Source organism: Nomascus leucogenys, chromosome 19 (assembly GCF_006542625.1).
Source record: "Nomascus leucogenys isolate Asia chromosome 19, Asia_NLE_v1, whole genome shotgun sequence".
Classification (NCBI taxonomy): Eukaryota; Metazoa; Chordata; class Mammalia; order Primates; family Hylobatidae; genus Nomascus; species Nomascus leucogenys.
Genome location: NC_044399.1, coordinates 30,617,109 through 30,641,523, shown reverse-complemented (window position 1 = coordinate 30,641,523; position 24,415 = coordinate 30,617,109). Strand labels below are relative to the sequence as shown.

Sequence of the window (24,415 nt, the reverse complement as noted above, 5' to 3'; positions counted from 1 at the left end):
AGAAAAAAATAACTTACAGTTTTTCCAGTTCAACAGTCATCATGAGAATGTTCTTAAGTGTTGTAAGTGGGACTAGCGTTGTTCCCATGTCTCTGAAGAAGAAAGCCGAAACATTCATGATATGAACCCCAATAAAAAATTCTGTACTTAACAATTCAATTTTGGCTTCTCTATTAAATAAGCCAGCTCAAGAGTTTATTTGCTGTAGAATTCCAGGGGACTCTTATTAAAGAAATTAAAGTTGATTTGCATCATCAAATTAATGATACTCAAGAGCAGAACTTACACCTTTTTTTTACCATTATCTTCTCACTTTCATATTGCACTCACCATCTTATTTACGCTTTTCTTCATTTTTAGAATAATGAACATCTTTTCCCCTTTGCTTTCTTGGTTAAATAATATTCCTCCATGTGTCTACATGTTCCAAATCTATATGGGTTCTTCAATGCTGTTCTCTTCCCCTGCTGGCTGTCTTGACCATTATACATCCTCTTAATTTTTTTCTTCGCCAATAACTTTTTTTCAATAACCCAGTTAAAATTTGAATTATGACATTTTAGCCTAAATGTAAAATACTTAAGCTTTGATGAACAATTTAAAAAGCATAAATCATCTCATGACTCACGAGAGTACTATGGTACTTACAGATATTTTAATGCCGGCAATTGAAAGAGATACGGATCTTCAACAGTTGTCAGAGGATTGCGATTCAGAATTCTGAAAAATGCAATGGAATTAAAATAACCTGCATTTTCAGTGTGTGAAACTGCATGGAAAGTTTACATTCATTTTTTGGTATGGAACTTGTAGGTAAAAAAGAAAAAAATGTTTCCTGTTTTTACCTAAGAAATCACCATTAGACTCCATAAAGCACTATTCCTCTGGGAACTACCGAGGTCTCTAGAAGATAAAGGATAGAACGAGGGGAAGAACTACAAGGAAAAAAAAGTGGATAGCAAAGAAAAAACATGCCACAGAACTTTCCAGGTCAAAAACCCTAAAAGTGAGTATGTTGGTAGGAAGCCCTGACTGTGGAGGAAACACTATTTCTAGCATCCTCCATAATTCAAGTTGCTCATCATAATTCAAGTTGTTCATCTATTTTTTTTTTTTTTTTTTTTTTTGAGACGGAGTCTCACTCTGTCGCCCAGGCTGGAGTGCAGTGGCGCAATCTTGGCTCACTGCAATCTTCGGCTCCCGGGTTGAAGCAATTCTCCTGCCTTAGCCTCCCAGGTAGCTGGGATTACAGGTGCCCGCCACCATGCCCTGTCATCCCTGTGCCTGGCATGATGTCTGAAATGTATTAGGCATTTAACAAATGTTTACTGAATAAACAAATGACATTTTGTTTATATGTCAATAAAATGAATAAATTGATTTTGATGCAAATTTTTATTCCAAAATGCCGGAATCGATTTTCTTTTTAATTCTTTAAGGTGAACAAGAAAAATAAAAGAAACAGGAAGAAATAAAAGAAAATCTGCCTTTAGGTTAACCCAAGAATCATCTTTGTACTTCTGCAGAAATTATAAAAATAATAATTATTACAGTGAGTATCTACTGCGTTGCCACGTATTTGTGATCAGCAAATACCTTACGTGGTAGATATTATTATTGCCCTATTTTTAAATGAGGAAACTGAGGCACAGAGAGGTCATATAACTTGTCCTAGGTCACCAAGCTATTAAGCAGCAAAGCTGTGATTTGAACTCATGTGTTTAATCTGTATGAAGAAAAAGGGTTTACTTTAACCTTAGATTTTCTTTTAAATTTTTATTTTCATTATTCATTCATTCTTTTTCTTTCTTTCTCTTTTTCCTTCCTTCCTTCCCTCCCCCTTCCTGCTTTCTATTTTCTTTCCTTTCCTTTCTTTCCTTTCTCCTCTCCCCTCCACTCCCCTCCCCTCCCTACCCAAACAGGGTCTCGCTCCATTGACCAGGCTGGAGTGCAGTGGCGTGATCTTGGCTCACTGCAACCTCCTCCACTTCCCAAGCTCAGGTAATCCTCCTTCCTCAGTCTCCCAAATAGCTGGGACTATAGGCACGCACCACCATGCCTGGCTACTTTTTGTGTTTTTAGTAGAGATGGGAGTTTCACCATGTTTGCCAGGCTGGTCTTGAACTCCTGATCTCAAGTGATCCGCCTGCCTTGGCCTCCCAAAGTGCTGGTGTGAGCCACTGGGCCCAGCCTTAATTTTGAGAAGACTAAATACAGAAGTGCCTTTCAACCTTCTTCTACTCCTCTGGGAGGACGTCTATGAGAATTACAATTTCTCATTAGCAGGGCACGGCAGCGCTTGCCTGTAATTCCAGCTGTGTCGGAGGCTGAGGCAAGAGAATTGCTTGAACCCGGGAGGCGGAGGTTGCAGTGAGCCGAGATCAAGCCACTGCACTCCAGCCTGGGCGACAGAGCAAAAAAAAGTGGATTGCAGTTTCTCTTTTTATGTCTTTCCCCTAATCATTTCCCATGATTAAATAGTTAATTAGTCTATGGTCAATGAGACTTTTTTTTTAAGAGACACATTCTCACTCACTGTGTTGCCCAGGCTGGAGAGCAGTGGCTATTCACAGCCATGATCCCCCTAGTGATCAGCATGGGAGTTTTGACCTGCTCCATTCCTGAACTGGGCTGGTACACCCCTTTTTAGGGAAGCTGGTGGTCTCCTGTTCCTGGGAGGTCACCATACTGATGCTGAACTTAGTGCAGACACCCAATCAGCATAGCATGCTACAGCCCAGAATTCCTGGACTCAAAGGATCCTTCTTCCTTTGCCTCCCGAGTATCTGGGACTACAGGCATGTGCCCAGTGAGCCTTCAGAGATTTAAAACCATGTTGTAAGTGACATCAGTGAAAATGGTGGAATAAAGACATCCAGGCTGGGCGCGGTGGCTCACGCCTGTAATCCCAGCACTTTGGGAGGCCAAGGCAGGTGGATCACAAGGTCAGGGGATCAAGACCATCCTGGCTAACAAGGCGAAACCCCATCTGTACTAAATATACAAAAATTAGCCAGGCATGGTGGCAGGCGCCTCTAGTCCCAGCTACTCGGGAGGCTGAGGCAGGAGAATTGTGTGAACCCAGGAGGCGGAGCTTGCAGTGAGACGAGATTGCGCCACTGCACTCCAGCCTGGGCAACAGAGCGAGACTCTGTCTCAAAAAAAAAAAAAAAAAAGACATCCAAAAATTCATCCCTTCATAAAAGCAACAAACACCAAAAAAATGGCAAAAAAAAAAATTGACCAGAATAAACTTTTTCAGAACTCTAGAAATGTAACCAAAGTCTTGCAGCAACCCAAGGAGCATTTATTCAAGAAAAATTTCTGTAAGAACAGTGAGATTTGTGTTAACTTGCCTTAGACCATTCCTCACTCTCTAGCTCAGTAGTTGAAAAACAGCCCACATCCCCAACCAGAGGGAGCTGAATGGAGCTGGAGCTCCTTCAAAGCCTTATTCTCAGTTAACTGTCATGATGTCATCTGTCTGGTGGTTCCCTGGAAGACCTCATTTGAAAGGTTTGTCTTTATTTGACCAGAATGAAAGCTGTCTAGTGCTAAAGCCTCTCCAAGAGGGTGTTTTTGGAAAACAATTACAGACAAGTGTTTTAACATGGCAACTGTATTGGGCAATGAATAACAGTTTGGGGGAAAAAAGCCTAATCAAAAAGCTTAATAGGAAAAGCTGAGGAATAAGATGTCCACAGGAATTTTGAAACACTCTGATATACATTTGGGAAACTAGAAGTCCATAAGACATATTCCTGGCGATTTGGAATGTCATGCACATGCATAGGGCAGGCTGTCAGCATGGTCAGGAAAGACCTACTAAGTTCACAAACTCTCATCCCTGGCTTATCTTGAGGTTCTGCACAAGCAAGAAGTGAAAGCTAAGGCATGGCTGTAAATTGTCTAGCTGAGTGCTGAAGGTATGCCCCAATGTGTACACAGAGCCCATTGGCAAAAACTAGGAGACTTATCAGTTCCAGGAATTTAAGTAAATCTTCATTTAATCATTAGCTGATCGGTAAGCTAACCGAGGAGAGACTTTAGTGGGAACACATGACATATAATGCAAGACTTTACAGAAGAAGTTCAGAAAAGTCACTTAATAAATAGCAACTACTAACACAAGCAGCAGTAACACCAAACCCTGGCAGCATAGATCTGATTTTCAGAATTGCTACATTATATTATTTAAAATATTCAATTTTTAACAAAAATGTATGAAAAATGCAAGGAAACAAAGTATGGCCCAAACATGTGGTGGGGGGAGAAATAAGCAGAAATTGTCCCTGAGAAAGACCAGATGTTAGACTTACTAGACAAAGATTTTTTTATTTTTTATAGCTGGAGTCTTGCTAAGTTGCCCAGGGTGGTCTTGAACTCCTGACCTCAGCCTCAGCCTCAGCCTCCCAAAGTGCTGGGATTATAGGCATGAGCCACCATGCTTGGCCTAGAGAAAGATTTAATTCAGCTATTTAAAATATATTCAAAGAGATAAGAGAAACGATCCAGTTCTGTAGACTAGAGAACTAAAGGAAAGTATGAAAGCAACGTCTCATCAAATAGAGAATATCGGTAAAGAGATAGAAACCATAAAAAGGAGCCAAATAGAAATTCTAGAGTTGAAAAGTATGGTAACTGAAATGGAAAAGTTATTAGAGGTTCTCAATGGCACATCACAGCAGGCAGAAGAAAGAATGGGGAACTTGAAGGTTAATTGAGATTGTTGACTCTGCGGAACAGAAATAAAGATGAATGAAAGTGAATGGAATCTCAGAGACCTGTTTGTGGAACACATCATCAAGCTTACCAACATATACATAATGAGAATCTCAGGAGAAGAAAAACAGAAAAAAGTAGAAAGAATATTTGAAGCAATAATGGCCCCAAACTTCCCAAACATGATGAAAAACAATCTGCATATTCAAGAAGCTCAAGGAACTACAAGTAGGAAAAACTGAGGGATCCACATCTAAACATACTGTAATCAAACTGACAGAAGCCAAAGACAGAATATCTTCAAAGCAGCAAGAGAAAAGCAATTCATCACATACAAGGGATCCTCAATAAGATTAATAGCTGATTTCTCTTCAAAAACAATGGAGGTGCTGGGCATGGTTGCTCACACCTGTACTCCCAGTACCTTGGGAGGCTTGAGGCTCAAGAATTGCTTGAAGCCAGGAGTTGGATACCAGCACTGGCAATATAGTAAAACCCTGTCTCTACAAAAAATTTAAAAATAACTGGGTGTGGTGGTGCATGCCTGTAGGCCCAGCTACCCAGGAGGCTGAGGTGACAGCATTGCTTAAGCCTGGGAGGTGGAGGCTGCAACAAGGTGAGTGGTTGCACCACTGCACTCCAGCCTGGGTAACAGAGCAAGACCCTGTCTAAAAACAAAACAAAGCAACCACACACAACAGTGGAGGACAAAAGGCAATGAAATGGCATATTCAAAGTGCTGAATAAACTGTCAACCGATAATTCTATACCTGGCAAAACTACCTTTGAAATTGAAGAGAAATTAAGATATTCTAGATAAATAAAAACTGAGAGACTTTGTTGCTAGAAGACCTGCCCTATAAGGAGTACTAATGTGAATCTGCACAAAGAAATAAAAAGCACTGGCCGGGCACAGTGGCTCAGGCCTGTAATCCCAGCACTTTGGGAGGCTGAGGCTGGAGGATCACTTGAGGTCAAGAGGTTGAGACCAGCCTGGCAAACATGTTGAAACCCTGTCTCTACTAAAAATACAAAAATTAGCCAGGTGTGGTGTTGGATGCCTGCAGTCCCAGCTACTCAGGAGGCTGAGGCACTAGAATCGCTTGAAGCTGGGAGGCAGAGGTTGCAGCGAGTCAAGATTGTGCCTCTGCACTCCAGCCTGGGCAACAGAGTGAGACTCTGTCCCAAAATAAAGAAAAAAAATAAGAAAAAGATACTTACATAATGCAATAATTATAAATCTAGTTGATGAACATAAAGTATATAAAGATGTAATGTGTGACAATAACAGTATAAAGGAGGGGGTGAGAGTGGAGCTTTAGAGAAGCAAAGTTTTTGTATAGTATTGAAACAAAGTTGGAATTAATCTGAACTACAACATTATAAAATTAAGATGTAGCTGAGATGACAGGTTGCACCACCACACTCGGCTAACCAAAAAAAAAAATTTAGAGATAGGGTCTCACTATGTTGTCCAGGCTGGTCTCAAACTCCTGGCCTCAAGCAATCCTCCTTCCTTGGCCTCCCAAAGTACAGGGATTATAGGTACGCACCACTGCATCTGGCCACAAACATTTGTTTTTTTATTGTTCATTTTTCAAGACAGGTTTTCACTCTGTTTCCCAGGCTGGAGTGCAGTGGCACAATCATGGCTCACTGCAGCCCTGACCTCCCGGGCTCAAGTGATCCTCCTGCCTTAGCCACCTGAGTAGCTGTGACTACAGGCGTGTGCCACCACGCTCAGCTAACTTTTAAATTTTTTTTTGTAGAGATAAGGTCTCAGTATGTTGCCCTGGCTGGCCTTGAACTCCTGGGCTCCAGCGATCCTCCCACCACAGCCTCCCAAAGTGCTAGGATGACAGGTGTGAGCCATTGCACTGCACAAATACAGAAGACCAAATTATTAAAATTAGAAATGAGAGGGGACATTACTATTGTTCTTAGAGACATAAAAAGGATTATAATATGAATAAAAAGGATTATATATATAAACAATATATGCTAATAATTGGATAAGCTGGATGAAAGACACATTACCAGAAAGATATAAACTACTGAATCTGACTTGAGAAAAACAGAAAATCTGAATAGACGGACCTATGTCAAGTAAAGAGATTGAGGTAGTAATAAAAAAACTTTCCACTAAGAAAAGCTGAAGACCAGCAGGCAGCTTCACTGGTGAATCTACCAAATACTTAAAGAAGAATTAACACCAATCCTTCATAAAGTCTTTCAAAACACAGATGAGGAAAGAACATTTCCTAACTTATTCTATGAGGGTGATGTTAACCTGGTATCCAAACTAAACACATCACACACAAAAAATTACAGACCAGTATTTCTTATGAATGTAGACGGAAAAATGCTTGACAAAATCTGGCAAACCAAATTCAACAGAGTATTCTGTAAACATGGAGCAGATAATAATAGCATGATTCTCCAAATTGATCTACGGTTTCACCACAATTGTTGTTTTTTAGAGTTAAAAAGTTTTCATTTATTGTCCAGGCACGGTAGCTCACGCCTGTAATCCCAGCACTTTGGGAGGCTGAAGCAGGTGGATCATCTGAGGTTAGGAGTTCGAGAGCAGCCTGATCAACGTGCTGAAACCCTGTCTCCATTGGAGTCTCACTCTGTTGCCCAGGCTTGAGTGCAATGGCGTGACCTTGGCTTACTGCAACCTCCACCTCCTGGGTTCAAGCAATTCTCCTACCTCAGCCTCCCGAGTAGCTGGGATTACAGGCACCCACCACCATGCCCTGCTAATTTTTGTACTTTTAGTAGACACGGGGTTTCACCATGTTGTCCAGGCTGGTCTCTAACTCCTGACCTCCGGCGATCCGCCTGCCTCGGCCTCCCAAAGTGCTGGGATTACAGGCATGAGCCACTGCGCCCTGCTAACATATCCTCTTTCTAAAAAGCTACATATATTGCAAAGTATTGGAATAGGAATAACATAGCAGTTAGGTTGGGCATTTGGGCTGATTACATGTCTTTGCTATTATCAGTACAATTCTTAAAATCCCAGCTGGCTTCTTTCCAGAAAGTGACAAGCTAGTTCTAAAATTATAATGCAATTTAAGGAACCCTAAATAGCAAAATAATCTTGTAAAATAACAAAGTGGGAAGACTCAAATGTCCCAGTTTCAAAACCCAAATCAAATCTACAGCAATCACAGTGTGACACTGTAATGTGGACAGACAAATAAATCAATAGAATAGAACTGACAACCCAGAAATAAACCCTCACATTTATGGAAAATTGATTTTTGACAAGGGTGCTAAAACAATTCAATGTGGAAATAATGTTTTTTTTTTTAAATGGTGCTGGAACAACTGAACATCTATGTGCAAAATAATGAAGGTGGACCCCCTACATCTCACACGATTATAAAAATTGATGCAAAATATGTCAAATATCTAAATGTAAGAGCCAAAACGACAAGACTCTTAGACAAAAACATGGGAGTAAATCTCCGATTAGACAACAGTTTTTTCTTCTCCAAACTGGATTTTTTTTCTTTTAAAACAATTTTGTCTTTTGAATTTAATGAAGTATTACTAGCTGAAGGCAGCTGACATGGTGAAAAGAATGTCAGACTGATGAAAGGGACACAGCCTGATTTGAAACCAAACCCTGAACCTTTTTAAAGAAGAATAAGACATTTTATACACACACATGACACCAAAAGCACAAACAACCAAAGGAAAAATACATTAGATTTTATCAAAATTAAAAACTTTTGTGCATCAAACAACACTGGCAAGAAAGTCACAGAACTCACAGGATGAGAGAAAATATTGGCAAATTATCTGTTAAGGTCTAATATCCAGAGTATCCAGAAGATATACAGAATTCCTATAATTCAATAAAAAGACAAATCAATTTTTTAAATGGGCAGAGGATTTGAATAAATATTTCTTCAAAGAAGATATGTAAATGGCTCATATACACATAAAAATGTTGAATGTCTTAAATCATTAGGGAAATATCCATCAAAAACTGCAGCGAGATGCTACTTTACACTCACTGGGATGGCTATGAGAAGAGATAGACAACGACAGTGTTGACAAAGACATGGAGAAATTGAAAGCCTCAAACATTGTAGATGGAAGAGTGTAAAATGGAGCAGCCACTGTGGAGGTCAGTCTGCCAGGTCCTCAAAAAGTTAAACATAAGAGTTGCCATATGATCTAGCAATTCTGCTAGGGATGCACCCTAGAATTAAAAACATGTCCACACCAAAAGTAGTACATGCATGTCCCTAGCAGCATTATTCATAAAAGCCAAAATAAAGTAGAAAGAACCAAATGTCCACTAAGTGATGAATGGATGAACTGATATAGTGATGGCTCCATACAATGGAATATCACTCAGCCTTGCAAAGGAATGATCCATGCTGCAGCATGGGAGGACCTTAGAAACAACATGCTTCATGAAAAGAAACCAGACACAAAAGGCCACATACTGTATGATTCGTTTATATGAAAGATCTAGAATAGGCAAATCCATAGGGACTCAAAGTAGATTAGTAGTTACCTGGGCCTGAGGGAAGACAGCACTGGGCTGTGACGGCTAATGGGTACCATGTTTCTTTTTGAAAATGTTCTGGGGTTAGATAATGGTGATTGTTTGCTATACAACCTTGAGAATATACTAACCGCCACTGAATTGTACACTTTATAATACTGCGTTGATGGTATGTGGATCATGTCTCAATTTAACACAAAGAAGCATGTTGTACTGTATAGAACACCAGGTGCCAGAAGACCAAACATGCTGGCAGATGGAAAAAAGAGGAGTGAAGATTCACTCTCCCTTGACAAAGATCAAGAGTGAGTCAGTGGCGAGGCTGGGAGCCACACAGCTTGTCCTGCCTTGTGATCCCCCTCCTCTTCCTATTCCAGATGGTTTTTCAGTGCCGTTAATTTGTTTTGTAACACTAATATTCAATAAGATGAGGTTACAAAGAGGAAGAATGTGAGTGCCACATGACTGGTTAAGTATGGATTCTCAAACTAGGGCTTTAAATATCCTTTGTGATTTTTTTTGGCATGAAAACTTGTAAGACCACTGGGCTCTGTACCAGTCGGCTACTCCCTCATTCTATATCTTCCTCTGCCCACTTTCCTCCCAGCTATTAAAAACGAATGTAGGCTGGGCACAGCAGCTCAAGCCTGTAATCTCAGCACTTTGGGAGGCCAAAGCAGAAGGAGAGCTTGAGTCCAGGAGTTTGAGACCAGCCTGGGTAACATAGTGAGACCCTGTTTCTATTTTTTTAAAAAACAACCAAAAACAATGACTGTAAAGCAATATGTAGCCAAACAACTTAGCAAAGTTTGTTATCTTTTCTCCAAAATTATCTCACTCTCCAACCTTCCCTCTTTCTTGACAGCTCATCCATAGCCTTGAGCTCAGCATTACCTCTGAACCAGGAAGCTCTTCTCCAGCTGACATTAGGATCTTTGCCTTTGTCCCTAATGAAATCAAAATATAGGGCCACTCGATATTACCCTATTTTCCTCCTGTTCTAAGGCATTCTTTTCTTGACTAAGGTTGTGCCTGGGCCATGGAGAGACTGAGTGGGAACTGGCTCAACGGCTCAAGTTTGAGGACTCTACAGCAACTCTTTTCCACAAACCAAATGATATGAATGTTTTTATTTATTTATATTTATGTTTCCACTTTTTAAAAGTCTTTTTGTAGAGATCAGGGTCTCACTTTGTTGCCCAGGCTGATCTTGAACTCCTGGGGCTCAAGCGATCTGCCTGTCTTGGCCTCCTAAAGTGCTGGGATTACAGGCATGAGCCAGCACGCCCAGCCTCGAGTGTTTTTAGATTCACAGTAGATGATCATTTCCATTTCTGGTTCAATTCCTTCATTTTATACATTAAACTAAGGTGCACTGACTCCCAGTCCATCGCCTTTTTGGTATCTTTATGGGAGTAAAATGTGGCAAGCTTTTTCTTAGCCTCAAAGACTGTCTCAGAGTAAAAGTTTAAGAAGTACTGCTCTAAATAATTTTTTAAAATATGGCTTATTAGATGAGGAAAACTGAAATATTTTTGTACAAGCCTTTTGCTGTAGAACAATGGGACAGAATAAAGGTAGCTCACAAAATAAGGGAACATTTCTTGCCTGTTTTTCCTCCAAATTCTTCTGTACAGGTCCAGACAGATGGGCTACGTTTCCTTTCTATTAACTGAGGAGACAGAGATGAAAGGACTGGAGCATGTCATCACTGTCTTAAATGTACTGAAATCCTAACAGCTTTAGCTGAAAAAATGTCCAAAGCAGGCCGTGAAAATAAATTTAAATGACAAACTCCAAAATGATCTATGCTAGAATCTCAAGGCAGTCAGGGAAAACTGGTCCCATGGAGGAAGGTAGTCAAAGAAATAAGCAGATGACCTAGACCCTCACCCAATATGTGCAGTGTACTTAGGGAGAAAGTAACCTCTTTCCTTTATTCATCTACATAGGTTCATGAGCCACACATCTCCCCACACCACGCTCCTCAATACAAGACCTCGGACTGCATCACATAAATGATTTTTCAGGGGCAAAGTCTAGAGAATCTGAAACGGTGAGCCTTTTTTTTTGAGATGAAGTCTCACTCTGTTGCCCAGGCTGGAGTGCAGTGGTGTGATCTTGGCTCACTGCAACCTCCACCTACTAGGGTCAAGTGATTCTCCTGCCTCAGCCTTCAGAGTAGCTGGGATTATAGGTGCCCATCCCCATGCCCAGTTAATTTTTGTATTTTTAGTAGAGACGGGGTTTCACCGTGTTGGCCAGGCTGGTCTCGAACTCCTGAGATCAAGTGATCCACCCACCTTGGCCTCCCAAAGTGCTGGGATTACAGCATGAGCCACTGTGCCCAGCTGTGAGCCTGTATCTTAATCAAAGTCCTGAGAATAACCTTGAAGAAGACTCCCTTGCAATGAGGAAAACCAAAGAAGCAAGGGACCTGGAATCTGGCAGACCCGGGTTTGAATTCTGGCTCTGTCACTTTCTGGTGAAGTGACTTGAGTAATGAACATGAGCCTTTCTGGGTAGCGTTTACAGCACAAAGCAATTTGAGGAATAAATGAAAGAGCACGTGTCTAGTGCCTAGCAGTGCACTGGAAACAGTGCCGGTGCTCAGCCGTCATGTCACACCAGCACTGACCGGTGAGCATAAACCCTGGGGATGCCCAGAGCTGGTACAGCCAGGAGCTCCAGAAGCATGGGATTCTCAGAGGGAAATGGAGCTCACTGCTGTACAGGTCCTGTTCAAGTTAGAAAGTAAGATACAATGCACACAAAGCCAAACTGTCATCATTCAGCTCCTATTACAGGGGAACTAAGAGCTGCGTTGAAAATTACTTGCAAAGCTTGTAAGTGGTTCTGCCACTTATTGGCCATGTGAACCTTAGCAAATTACCTAGCGTCTCTGAGTTTCAACTTCCTCATCTGCAAAATAGAAATGATAATAATAACCGCATCGCAAGAGTTGTTGGAAAAATGAAAATGAGATATCACAGGAGGTAACATGTATGGAGCATTTACCATATGCCAAGCAGTGTTCTAAGAACTTCGGACATGTTATCTCACTTGTATAAGTACTTAGGTGCCTACAACATAAACAGCACCTAGTAAATTAAGTATTGAAAAAATGCTTTGGGGCAGAGGAAGAAATGCTAAGCTTCTGTGAGAAGAGAAGACAGCTTGTTACACAGGTGAAAAGAATAAGCGGCAGCTGAGAGAAGAAAAGTATGAGTTGCTAGGTGTGACAATCTCAAGACTTTTCAACCATTACAAATTTAAACAGCCACCCTAAATCACCCCAAAGGACAGACCCGAGTTGTTCTTTTCGTCTTTAATATTTGTGCCTCTCCGAATCAGAGAAGAAGCTGCCAGGATTCCAGTACATACCAAAACATGACAATACCCCTCAACTGCGCAAACTTTTGTGCAGCCACCGCTACGTAAAGGAAGCCGAAGTCAGTAGACCGGGGGGAACAGTAAGGCATGTTTGTGACTGAAGCTCAATTTGCCATCACAGTGTGGCCACACCTGCCTCACTAATATCCTAATAGTGGGATAAATAATTCAATAGGGATAAAGCCTGGATTTTCCTCTTCTTCTCTCTTAGTGCTTACATTCTTGGCACAGTATCGATGTGCCATAGACAAGCCAATATGTGAGTGTGCTCTCTCTGAATAAAGTACAGCCTTTCTACATTGCCAAGTCATCCAGGTTCTAAAATTATTGTTAGAACCAATGAAGTGACTACGAGAATTTTCAAAAATAAGCCATCAGTCTGGACCTGTGTATAGGAATGAAGGAGACGCACTTAAGTCAGGGAAAAAATATAAACATACTTAACATTTAGGATTATCAACCATTGCTGCTTTTCCATAAACCATTTCATTCATGATTTCATCTGTAAGAGATATGATTATTGCCCCCATTCAGCGAGGGACTTTGATAGTTAGCTGCCTGGTCCTTCTTGCTTGGATGCCCTGCAAATAAATGTCCTCCTTTCCCCAATGCAAAACCTCAATATGGTTGTTTAACTTTACTGCGCTTGGGCCAGCAGAATCCAGTTAAGTCCACTAATAAGCTCTTGGCCTGTCTTTGAGATGGATTTCAGATTCAAAATAGACTGACCCTATCACCCTGCTAACTTGGCTAGTCAGTATTTGTCAATAACATAGAGGTTTCATTCAAGGGATTTACTGGGTTGTAACTATTGGAACCCAGGGATGATGTCAGGATTTTGTGGGGCCCGAACCTTATCTAGTAAAAACATAAAAAATTATGAATACAAAAATTTCCAGGGGCCCTCCCAGGACCTTGGAAGGGCCTGTGCAAGTGAGAAGCCCTGAAGATTACGTTCTATTCAATTCATCTTCAATCAACCACAGCTGGGGCCTCTTTTTCTGTTTTTTACAAACTTATGTAATGCAGGGAAATATATTGTTTCAACTTACAAACACCACAAAACGGTGCCATATTGGTCATAACATTACTGGCACCTTCCCTTGGCAACTTGCCTTTGGAAAGAAATGCAATGGGCCTATATGTCACATGTGCCAAATATGACTCTGCAATGTAGCTTTGTTTACCAGGAAGATTTGACCCCAAAGGAGCCCAGCCCCTAACATACACTTGGTGTGTTCAGACCCTTGTGCCAATCTTTGAAAGTAACCGTGACTTAGTTTGAAGGGTACAGCTCTATTCTGTTTATATGAAATGAGTACTAGTTTCCAATATCAGTTAGCTCTGATTTTTTCATCACCACGAAGCAAATGCCTTTTTCTGTTGTTTAAGATGAACACAGAAACTCAAGATAAGAAAGTTAGTGTCTCCTCAAGTCTTTCTTAACCCACCCCCATTCCTGCTTTGTCCTCTCCTTGTCACCCTGCCGTACAGATCCCCACATGGCTTTCATATGTTTTCCCATCAGCATCCACTTCCTCCTTGAGGAATGAAAGTCCCCTGGGGACAAAGTCCTTATCTTGGTGTGTCTTTGAGATGGATTTTGTAGCCCCAGCACTTAGTACAGTACCTGGCACAAATGGACATGGCACTCAGTGAATGTTTTTGAGTGAATTCATTAATTTGTATCAACTGTGATTCCAGTGTTTTCCTGGTGTTGCCTACATAATTGTAGTGGAGCTGGCTAGATGATGATGATGATGATGATGATGATGATGATGATGATGATGATTTGAGACAGAGTCTCACTCTGTTGCTCAGGCTGGAGTGCAATGGTGCGATCTCGGCTCACTGCAACCTCCGCCTCCTGGTTTCAAGTGATTCTCCTGCCTCAGCCTCCTGAGTACCTAGGATTACAGTTGCCCGCCACCATGCCCAGCTAATTTTTGTATTTTTAGTAGAGACAGGTTTCACCATGTTGGTCAGGCTGGTCTTGAACTCCTGACCTCAGGTGATCCACCCACCTCAGCAAAGTGCTGGAATTACAGGCAGGAGCCACCGCTCCCGGCCACCAGATTTTTATGAGGGACTCCCAGTGGTATAAAGTGCTTAGTAAAGATGGTGAGTTTAAAACATTTATATTGATGCTACCTAAACCTCTTGGTGGAGGGACCTAATGAGCCTGTTCTCTGGTGTGAGGGCAAAAGAAAAACAGACCCTTAGTGTCCTTTTCCTAAGTTAGGCATCAGCAAATTAATGAGGACAGAGAGGAGCATCTGCAGAAACTGCTGCTCTAGTCCAGACACATCCTGAACGCCTCCCTCTATCTCAAAATGTACTGTGTGAAACTAGATTTCTGAACCACAAGGCAGGTGGAAAGTCTTCTCAAAAGTCAGTTGTAGAGGAGAATCTTCACCTTGAGTCCCCTTCAGGCCATTGAATATACCCACTCTGATTTGATGGGTATGTTATACAGAGAAATCATAGAATTTTTGCACTTACGGTAGAAGAGTAGTCAGGAAAGTATATGGAATTAAGATAGAGCGATATATTTTCTTCACAAAATTTTTTTTTTTTGCACAATAGCTTAACATAAACACCATCTTGGCCAGGCATGGTGGCTCACACCTGTAACCCCAGCACTTTGGGGGGCTGAGGTGGGCGGATCACCTGAGGTCACAGGAGTTCGAGACCAGCCTGGAGGGGAGGTTGGAGTGTAGTGGCACAATCTCGGCTCACTGCAACTTCCACCTCCCGGGTTCAAGCCATTCTCGTGCCTCAGCCTCCCGATAGCTGGGATCACAGGTGCCCACCACCACGACCTGCTAATTTTTGTATTTTTAGTAGAGATGAGGTTTCGCCATGTTGGCCGGGCTGGTCTCAAACTCCTGACCTCCAGTGATCCTCCCACCTTGGCCTCCCAAGGTGCTGGGATTACAGGCATGAGCCACCAAGTCTGGTCCTACACTTTGGATTTAACTTTGATTCCTGCTCATATGCAGAGTTTCTAACTGCTTAAAGGTCTGCAACATTTAGCTGCAAGGAAGGAAGCTTAACACAAAATCCTCCAGGAAGCAAAAAACTGCACCACCATGCCCAGCTAATTTTTTTGTATTTATAATAGGGACAGGGTTTCACTATGTTGGCCAGGCTGGTGTTGAATTCCTGACCTCAGGTGATCCGCCCACCTCGACTCCCAAAGTTCTGGGATTACAGGTCTGAGCCACCCCGCCCAGCAACAAGGCTAATTTGAGGGTCACTTCTTTGATGCCTTTTCTTGCCCATGCTATAGGTCAGAACTAGGACAAGCAGAGGAGGTCATATATAAGCTACGTAAGTCTCTTGGCCTCTTTGTACCTTAGTTTCCCCATTTGAGAAAAATGAATTGATCTTAAGACACGCTTTTCAGAGTTCATAAGGGGCTTATACCCAGCTAACCAATCATTGTATGAGTTTTTGTACATAAATAGTTGTTTACATGTATTCATCTTCTATTTCACTTACAACTTATGTAAAAACTGCATTCCATGCCAGGCCTGAAATGTTCCAAAGCTGAGTTCTGTAATTATATTGCAACCAAGATTTCTAAAAAAAAAAAGACACAAGCCAAAGGAAAAAAAAATTATTTCAGAACATTTACCATTTGCCATGATCCTAATTTATATAGGATGGAACATAACCTCAATCCTTTCTCTATGCACTAAGGAAATCTCACTGTGGAAGATACTGGCTTATAATTTATACTTTAACACTGCACATGTGGCGCATTAGCTACAAAACAGTGAATGCTCAGTAAATACCCGTGTTAAGTCATCTTTATTTCTCTAGAACAGGATTTCACAACTTCAGTGCCATCGACATTTTGGACTATATAACTCTTTGCCATGGGAGTTTGTCTTATACCTTGAAGGATGTTTAGCAGCATCTCTGGCCTTTGCCCACCAGATGCCAGGAGCACACCCACAGTTTTGTCAACCAAAACTATCTCCGGACATTACCAAATGCCACCTGAGTGCAAAATCACACCAGCTGAGAACCACTGCTCTCTGATGATTCACTAAGATCTGTGTAATAATTCTCACAATAATCCTTGCTAGAGACAAAAAGGATTTGCTGTATAATTTTAGTAGCTTTCTACTGGTAAAATTTTAATCATATTTCAAAATGAATAGCAAAGAGGTTTACAATTTTTATAAAAATTCCAAATGTAGTCAAGTTATATTTGTAACTTACAGAAACTGCAAAAATGGTAGTGGTTCAAATGTACGTCTTTCAATAGACTGTATTTTATTGCAGGATAAATCTCTAGGAAAAGGAAAATATTGCCTTGATTAGTTATTAAATGTCCATTAGTATGAATAATAGCAAGAGTTTAGAATAATATTGAATACACATTTTTCATCTCAACTCTAAACGTTTGGACTTGTATTTGAACTTTCCAGAGCCCCTAACCCTGCCCATACCTCTCCTAGAGTCTCACTTTCATGGTTTTAATAAATATACAACTTAATGGACTTTGGAATTAATTTCTCCTGAGAGCACTAGACTTGATTAGATGCCCTTTTGTAGTGTCATCAAATCTTAGATTGTGAGCTCAAAGATTTTATCTCTATATATACAATTTCTAATATTAAAAAAAAAGTCAGGCCAGGTGCCGTGGCTCACGCCTGTAATCCCAGCACTTTCGGAGGCCGAGACTGGTGGATCCTGAGGTCAGGATATCAAGACCATCCTGGCTAACACGGTGAAACCCCGTCTCTACAAAAAAATACAAAAAATTAGCCGGGCCTGGTGGCACGTGCCTGTAGTCCTAGCTGCTTGGGAGGCTGAAGCAGGAGAATGGCATGAACCCGGGAGGCAGAGCTTGCAGTGAGCCGAGATTGCACCACTGCACTCCAGCCTGGGTGACAGAGCGAGACTCCGTCTCAAAAAAAAAAAAAAAAAAAAAAAAAAACCAAAAACAAACAAAAAAGTCTCACATTTCTACACCTTCTTAGTTTCGGTCTGTTTTCCTAAGCCAGTTCAATATCAGAAGAAATAAAAGACGTCCTTTCACATCATTTGAAAGGAAGTTACCCTTTTACCTAATACATAACTTTGAACTAATTCAAATCATATTAATAGAATTAATTTCTATCATATTAATAGAAATTCATTTTTGGTTTTATATTTCTTTAATATTTCATGAAAGAAATTTCTTCAGTTATACAGTGATGGAGTGTGTCCCTCCCTCTTTACCTGGATGGTGTAACGTTGTCTGGCTGATGTCTCCAACTCTAGCCTCTCCCTTCCTAAACTATCCTGCACACAGTCATCATATAAACTCTCCAGAGGTGGCTTGCAAAGACCAGCATCTCCTAGGAAATTATTGAAGATGCAAATTCTTGGTCCCACTCTAGACCAACTGAATCAGTAACTACGAGGGTGGAGTCCAGAACTGAGTTCTAACGTGCCCTCTCAATGACTGTGATGCAGATCTATCTTACAGCACTGCTGTGGTAACACGGTTCCCCATGTTGGCTCCTCAGCTTGGCATTCAAAGCCCTAGAAGATCTGGCTCCATTTTCCTACCCTCCCACCTTGTACTCTACGGGTACTCATGGCATTCCTCGAATACTTTCCGTGTTTTGCCCTCCCATTTTCCTTTTGCAAGTTTAGAATATTTTTTTCCCCAAGATGTGTGTCTGATGTTACACAATGGCCCTTCAAAATCCTATTCAAATGGCACTGTTCTAGTTACATCCTCCCGGGTCCAAATTGAAGGCATTTTTTCCTCTTCTATGCTCCAGAAACAATTTATCCCTCCTATGCTCCAGAAACAATTTATCCCTCCTAGTGCCCACATCCACTTCTTCTTTTTAATGTAGTTATTTTTTATCCCATTTCTTCTGAGCATAAACTCCTTGAAAGCATGGACTAGGTCTTGCTCATCTGCATTGCCCACCATGTTTAAAACTGACACATGGAAATAAAGCAAACTCAAATATTTGGAAAATAAATGAATAGCTGGGGGAGGGAGTAGAAGGAAAATAGCTATCTTAAAGGAAAAGTAGTTTTATTATTTCATGGCCTCTGTAGCACTTTGGCATCCACTTGAGGGTCTTTACACCCACTTCCCTAAGCCTTCTATATTTGAAAGAATCTGTTTGCAAAAGACCATCACTAATGAGCTTAATAAGGATTAATGACATGCACGCCTCTATGGACAAAGGGTAAGAATCAAGTTTTCATAGCAATGAACATAGTATCTTCTTGTCTCTAAACAGACAGAAATACAGGGATCCCTTTCTTGGTAACAGGGCTGGGGAGATCGTTATTTTGTAATTAGTGAAGAGTTAGGGGCATTTCTGATGTGCTTCTTTTTTTTTTTTTTTTTTTTTTTTTTTTTTTTTTTTTTGAGACGGAGTCTTGCTGTGTCCCCCAGGCTGGAGTGCAGTGGCTCACTGCAAGCTCCGCCTCCCGGGTTCACGCCATTCTCCTGCCTCAGCCTCCCGAGTAGCTGGGACTACAGGCGTCCGCCAACACGCCCGGCTAATTTTTTTGTATTTTTAGTAGAGACGGGGTTTCACCGTGTTAGCCAGGATGGTCTCGATCTCCTGACCTCGTGATCCGCCCGCCTCGGCCTCCCAAAGTGCTGGGATTACAGGCTTGAGCCATCGCGCCCGGCCTTCCGATGTGCTTCTTAGTGTAAACATTTCTAGCTCTACCACTTAACCATCATTTTAAACATCTGTTTTAATATAACAATTCCTGAAATGAAATCCTTAATACCAGCCTATTCTCTTGGTAGCTTAATATTCTTGATAATATTATTGATATAATTCAGCTGATTTTTAATATTTAAATGTTAATTTAATTCCGATTAAATTACCAAAAAATTCTGGATTAATGACGTTCAAATGAATGTAGGTGGTCTCCATTTTCTTCTCCTTTAGGCAACAATCTGAAGTTAACTTTCATTCCTTTCATCCTACTGAACCAACTTTTTGAAATCTTTTTTGTGAAGGTCAGACAGTAAATATTTTAGGCTTTGTGGGCCACATATGATCTCTCTCGCATATTTCTCTGTTTCTTTTCTTTTTCTTTCACAGTCCTTTAAAAATGCAAAAACCATTCTTAACTTAATGGGCTATTTAAAAATAGGCCATAGATTAGATTGGATCTATTGGTTGTAGACTGAATAGAAAAAGAATGGTATGTGAACCCTTATAAAACAAGGTTCATATGGGTGTCAGTCACTGCTCAGATTTTCTTACCATGTGAAATTTTTTTCTGTCTGTATTTTGTCTATATAATTTAAAAACTGAAAATGCACAGGAGGTAGCTAATGCTAGAGATGGGCTGAGACCCTATACAAACTTAAAGAATTGCAGAATTTTATTGCTCGAAGAAATCTGAGAGATTATCTAATTTGAACCCCTTATTCATTTTACAGATAATATGACTAAAAACTCATAAATATAATTAACTAACTTACAAATACTGGAGGAATAGCAGGCCTTCAAATGAATCCTTACGTAATTCAGTCAAGTTATTTTCACTGAGAATTCTGGAAAATGAAAAAGTTATTTCTAGATTAAAATGCAAACTACAACTATTTGCTACACAGGACTATCTCCTGCATGTGGAGGAAAGCTGGGTCATGGTCACTTCAAGATGGTGGTATCTGCTGTGCTTTCATTCAAACCTTTTCTTACGTTTTCCTTTTTGTGTCCATCTCTCTCCACCACCACCACAAACACACACACACACACACAAGCACACCCCTACCCACTCTTCCCACCAAATGGTATCATTTCATGCCTCCTCTCTAGATCACAAAATCACTTTCAGAATCCAACACTGGGTGGCACCAAGATCAGCAGAACCTCCATTTCCTCCTCTCTTTTCCCAAACCTTATTATGAAAGCCCCACATGGAACCATGTCAGGGCTGCAAGTGAAGCCATTCAACCTTTCCCCCCATCAAAAAAATCTGAGAACTACAATGTGCATAAAGCGCACATAACATAAATGTTGTTTATATTTAATTTAATTTAATTTTTGAGACAGGGTCTCACTCTGTTCCCAGACTGGTCTCAAACTCCTGGCTCAAGTGATCCTCCTGTCTCTGCCTCCCAAGGTGCTGTGACTGCAGACATGAGCCACCTCACCTGGCCAAATATTTAGTTTAATAATTATGAAGCAGATACCCATGTAAACATCGTTACAAAAGATCATTGCTAGCATGCCAGAAGCCCCAGTGTGCCCCTTTCCAATCATATCCCTCTCTCTAACCCTAATAGGTAACCACTATCCTGACCTTTGTAATAATTTTCTTGTTTTTAAAATGTAGTTCTGGCCTGGCGTGGTGGCTGATGCCTGTAATCCCAGCACTCTGTAAAGCCAAGGTGGGTGAATCACCTAAGGTCATGAGTTTGAGACCAGCATGGCCAACATGGTGAAGCTCTGTCTCTACTAAAAATATAAAAATTAGCTGGGTGTGATGGAGGGCACCTGTAATTCCAGCTACCCGGGAGGCTGAGGCAGGAGAATCGCTTGAACCCTGGAGGTGGAGGTTGCAGTGAGCCAAGATCGCACCATTGCACTCCAGCCTGGGCAGCAAGAACAAAATTCCATCTGAAAAAATAAATAAAGCAATTCTCCTGCTTCAGCTTCCCAAGTAGATGGGATTACAGGCACCCACCACCATGCCTGGCTGCTTTTTGTATTTTTAGTAGAGACGGGGTTTCACCGTATCGGCCAGGCTGGTCTCAAACTCCTGATTTCAGGTGATCAGCCTACCTCCCAAGGTGCTGGGATTAAAGGTGTGAGCCACCGTGCCTAGCATATGTTTTATTTTTAAACTCATCATGACTTGTCTATATACATTGAACTAATGATGTGACACACAAACTGTTGTGAAAAATGTCAGTTACTTTGAATATAAGCATTTTTTCCAAAATCACTTCTGTGTCTAAACCAATTCCTTTTATAAATCAGGAAGAAAATGATAAAACAATTCAACAGGAAAATGAACAAAGGCCAGAAAACTCAGAGAAGAAACACAAATGTTCAATAAACATATAAAGATATTTAATTAAATTCATGAGTAATCAGAAAAATTCAAATTTAGATGGAATCCCTTTTATTCATTCATAACTTCAGCAAAAAGTTGGAGAATACCCAGTGGTGAAAAGGTGTTGGGAAATGAATGCTGTCATATTCTGCTGACAATCGAGTAAGTTGGCACAACATTTTTGAAGGTAATTAAAATTTTATATCTACATAGTCTTCACCCCAACAATTCCATTTCTAGGTATCTATGCTACAGGAATACTTGCCCATGTTCACAAAGAAGCATGTACAGGGATTTCATTGCAGCAATGCATGTAACAAGAAAACTAAGCATAATCTAAACATTCATCAATGGGGGAATTATTAAATAAACTGTGATGCATCGATACTATGGATTGTGCAGGAGTTTAAATGAATGGGGTGACCCTCTAAGTACTGGGAAGGAAAGAAATCTAAGGCATATCATGAAGTGAAAGAATCAAGTTGCAAGATGTTACCATTTATGTAAAGAAAAAATTTTAAAAACCACAAAACAAATCTATTTTGCTTTATGTAAATATGTATGTAGGTAAATAGGGAAAAGTCTGGAAGCATGTATACTAAATGCAGAGTAGGATTACTTCAGGGATGAAGGAGTAGGGCACAAGGAGGGTTTTTGTTATATCTGTTATTGCATTTTTGTACATTAAAAATAGAATCATGGGCTGCGAGTGGTGGCTCATGCCTGTAATATGAGCACTTCAAGAGGCCAAGGTGGGAGGATCACTTGAGCCCAGGAGTTCAAGACCAGCCTAAGCAGCATAGGAAGACCCTGTCTCTACAAAAAATACGAAATTAGGTGGGCGTGGTGGCATGCACCTGTGGTCCCAGCTACTTGGGAGGCTGAGGTGAGAGATCACTTGTGCCTGGGAGGTGAAGGCTGCAGTGAGCTGTGATTGTGCCACTGCAGTGCAGCCCAGAGGACAAAGTAAGACACTGTCTCTGAAAAAAAAAAAAAAAAAAAAGAGAGAACAAAAAGGAATATAACCATGTATTATTTGTATGATAAAAAATAAATTTAAATTGCCTCTTATTTTAAAGAGAGCCTACCAAATTTAATTTTAAAATAACCATACGATTGCAATCAACAGTGGTTGATTTGGGGTATGGAGGAGAAATATCTTTCCTCAGAGGTACCGACCTAAAATTCTGGACCAAGAAGGATCTTACAATGCAGTTAGCCTTTTGTCATATTTGGAGAGAATATACTCACAGTTTCTTGGTCCAACTGTATGCTTTCCATACATTTCCATCAATGTAAGAAATATAGTTTCCTTGGAAATTTCTGTGAAGAAACACAGTTTATATCCTTGAATAGGTAGGAAAACAATGAACACGATAAGTAAAGGAATCATTGCAACCTTGTTGGGGATATTCAGAAACAGAAAATAACACCTGCTTTCTCATTTCCAGAGCTGTCAGCTTCCCAGTTTGCACAATTCATCAAGAAATTATGCGGGGCCACTGGCACAAATGATGAGGCATCTCCCGGAAGCTTAACTTCCTATCCATCCCATCTCTTGGACAGATGATGCCAGTTAATTACTTTGAATGTAAGTATTTTATATAAAAGCACTTATGTGTCTAAACAGACTCCTACAAATCAGTACCAAAATGGTAAATAATTCCACAGAAATACGGGCAAAAGCTTATCATTATCAACAAATGAGAAGAAAGAAACCCTATGCCAGGTAACATCAAAGCTTTGGCCCAGTGCCCTCTGTTGAAACATCCTAGGCTTTTTCTTTCCACTCCTATTACAACTGATCTGATTTGGCCCCTTCACACTTCACTCCTAGATTTTGCTAGACCTTTCTATTTTGTCTCCCTGAATTAAGCTTTTCCTTTTGGGCACTTTACATTGGATTCTAAAATAATCCTCTGCATGTCTACACTTGCACATAATGCAAAAAAATAAAATAAAATAAAATAATCTTCCTGTTTTAATCATTTAATCTCTCTTGCTTGGAAACTTTCAATGGCTTTCCATACCTCATTGTGTAACTTTCAAACTCCTATAGCTGATAATCAAGGTTTTACAGAATCGTATCTTCATTGCTCCCTCACCTAATTCTTTGTAGCCACATTGGTCTACTAAATTCCAACCATACCGGTAGCCATGCGTTTGCCTAGACTGTACTCCCATTTTTTTTCTATTTAACAAATTATAGCTGCTCTTTAAGACCCAAGTAAAGTTTTAGCTTACCCATGTAGCATCTCCACACCTTAAGGATCACAGATTCTGGCAACTTCTAGCACCAATGGTCTGCATTATCTTTCAGTACTTAATTATATATACCTCCTTTTTTATGCCTATTCTCCTTCTTCCCTCCTATCATTTTTTTTTTTTTTTTGAGAAGGAGTCTTGCTCTGTTGCCCAGGCTGGAGTGCAGTGGTGCAATCTTGGCTCACTGCAAGCTCTGCCTCCCAGGTTCACGCCATTCTCCTGCCTCAGCCTCCCGACTAGCTGGGACTCCAGGCACCCGCCACCACACCCGGCTAATTTCTTTTTGTATTTTTAGTAGAGACGGGGTTTCACCATGTTAGCCAGGATGGTCTCGATCTCCTGACCTCATGATCCGCCCGCCTCGGCCTCCCAAAGTGCTGGGATTACAGGCATGAGCCACCGCGCCCAGCCTCTTCCCTCCTATCCTTTTCATGTTCTGGAGACAGT

At 40.8% G+C, this 24,415-nt stretch overlaps 1 protein-coding gene and 1 long non-coding RNA gene across 2 annotated transcripts in view; one reads left to right on the top strand and one right to left on the bottom strand.

Annotated features, from left to right (window-relative positions):
* LRRC37A (leucine rich repeat containing 37A) overlaps positions 1-24,415 on the bottom strand; it is a 49,530-nt gene that overhangs the window by 21,675 nt on the left and 3,440 nt on the right. The window contains exons 3-8 of the mRNA XM_030799785.1: positions 22,955-23,026; positions 20,124-20,195; positions 16,880-16,951; positions 16,151-16,231; positions 649-720; positions 18-92 (exon numbers count right to left, since the gene is read on the bottom strand). Of these exons, the coding sequence (XP_030655645.1) occupies positions 18-92; positions 649-720; positions 16,151-16,231; positions 16,880-16,951; positions 20,124-20,195; positions 22,955-23,026 (444 nt within the window). The remainder of the gene's footprint in view (positions 1-17; positions 93-648; positions 721-16,150; positions 16,232-16,879; positions 16,952-20,123; positions 20,196-22,954; positions 23,027-24,415) is intronic.
* LOC115831492 lies at positions 1,471-23,675 on the top strand. Its single transcript, XR_004026982.1, has 2 exons — positions 1,471-1,552; positions 23,155-23,675. It is a non-coding gene; the product is annotated as an uncharacterized LOC115831492 (long non-coding RNA).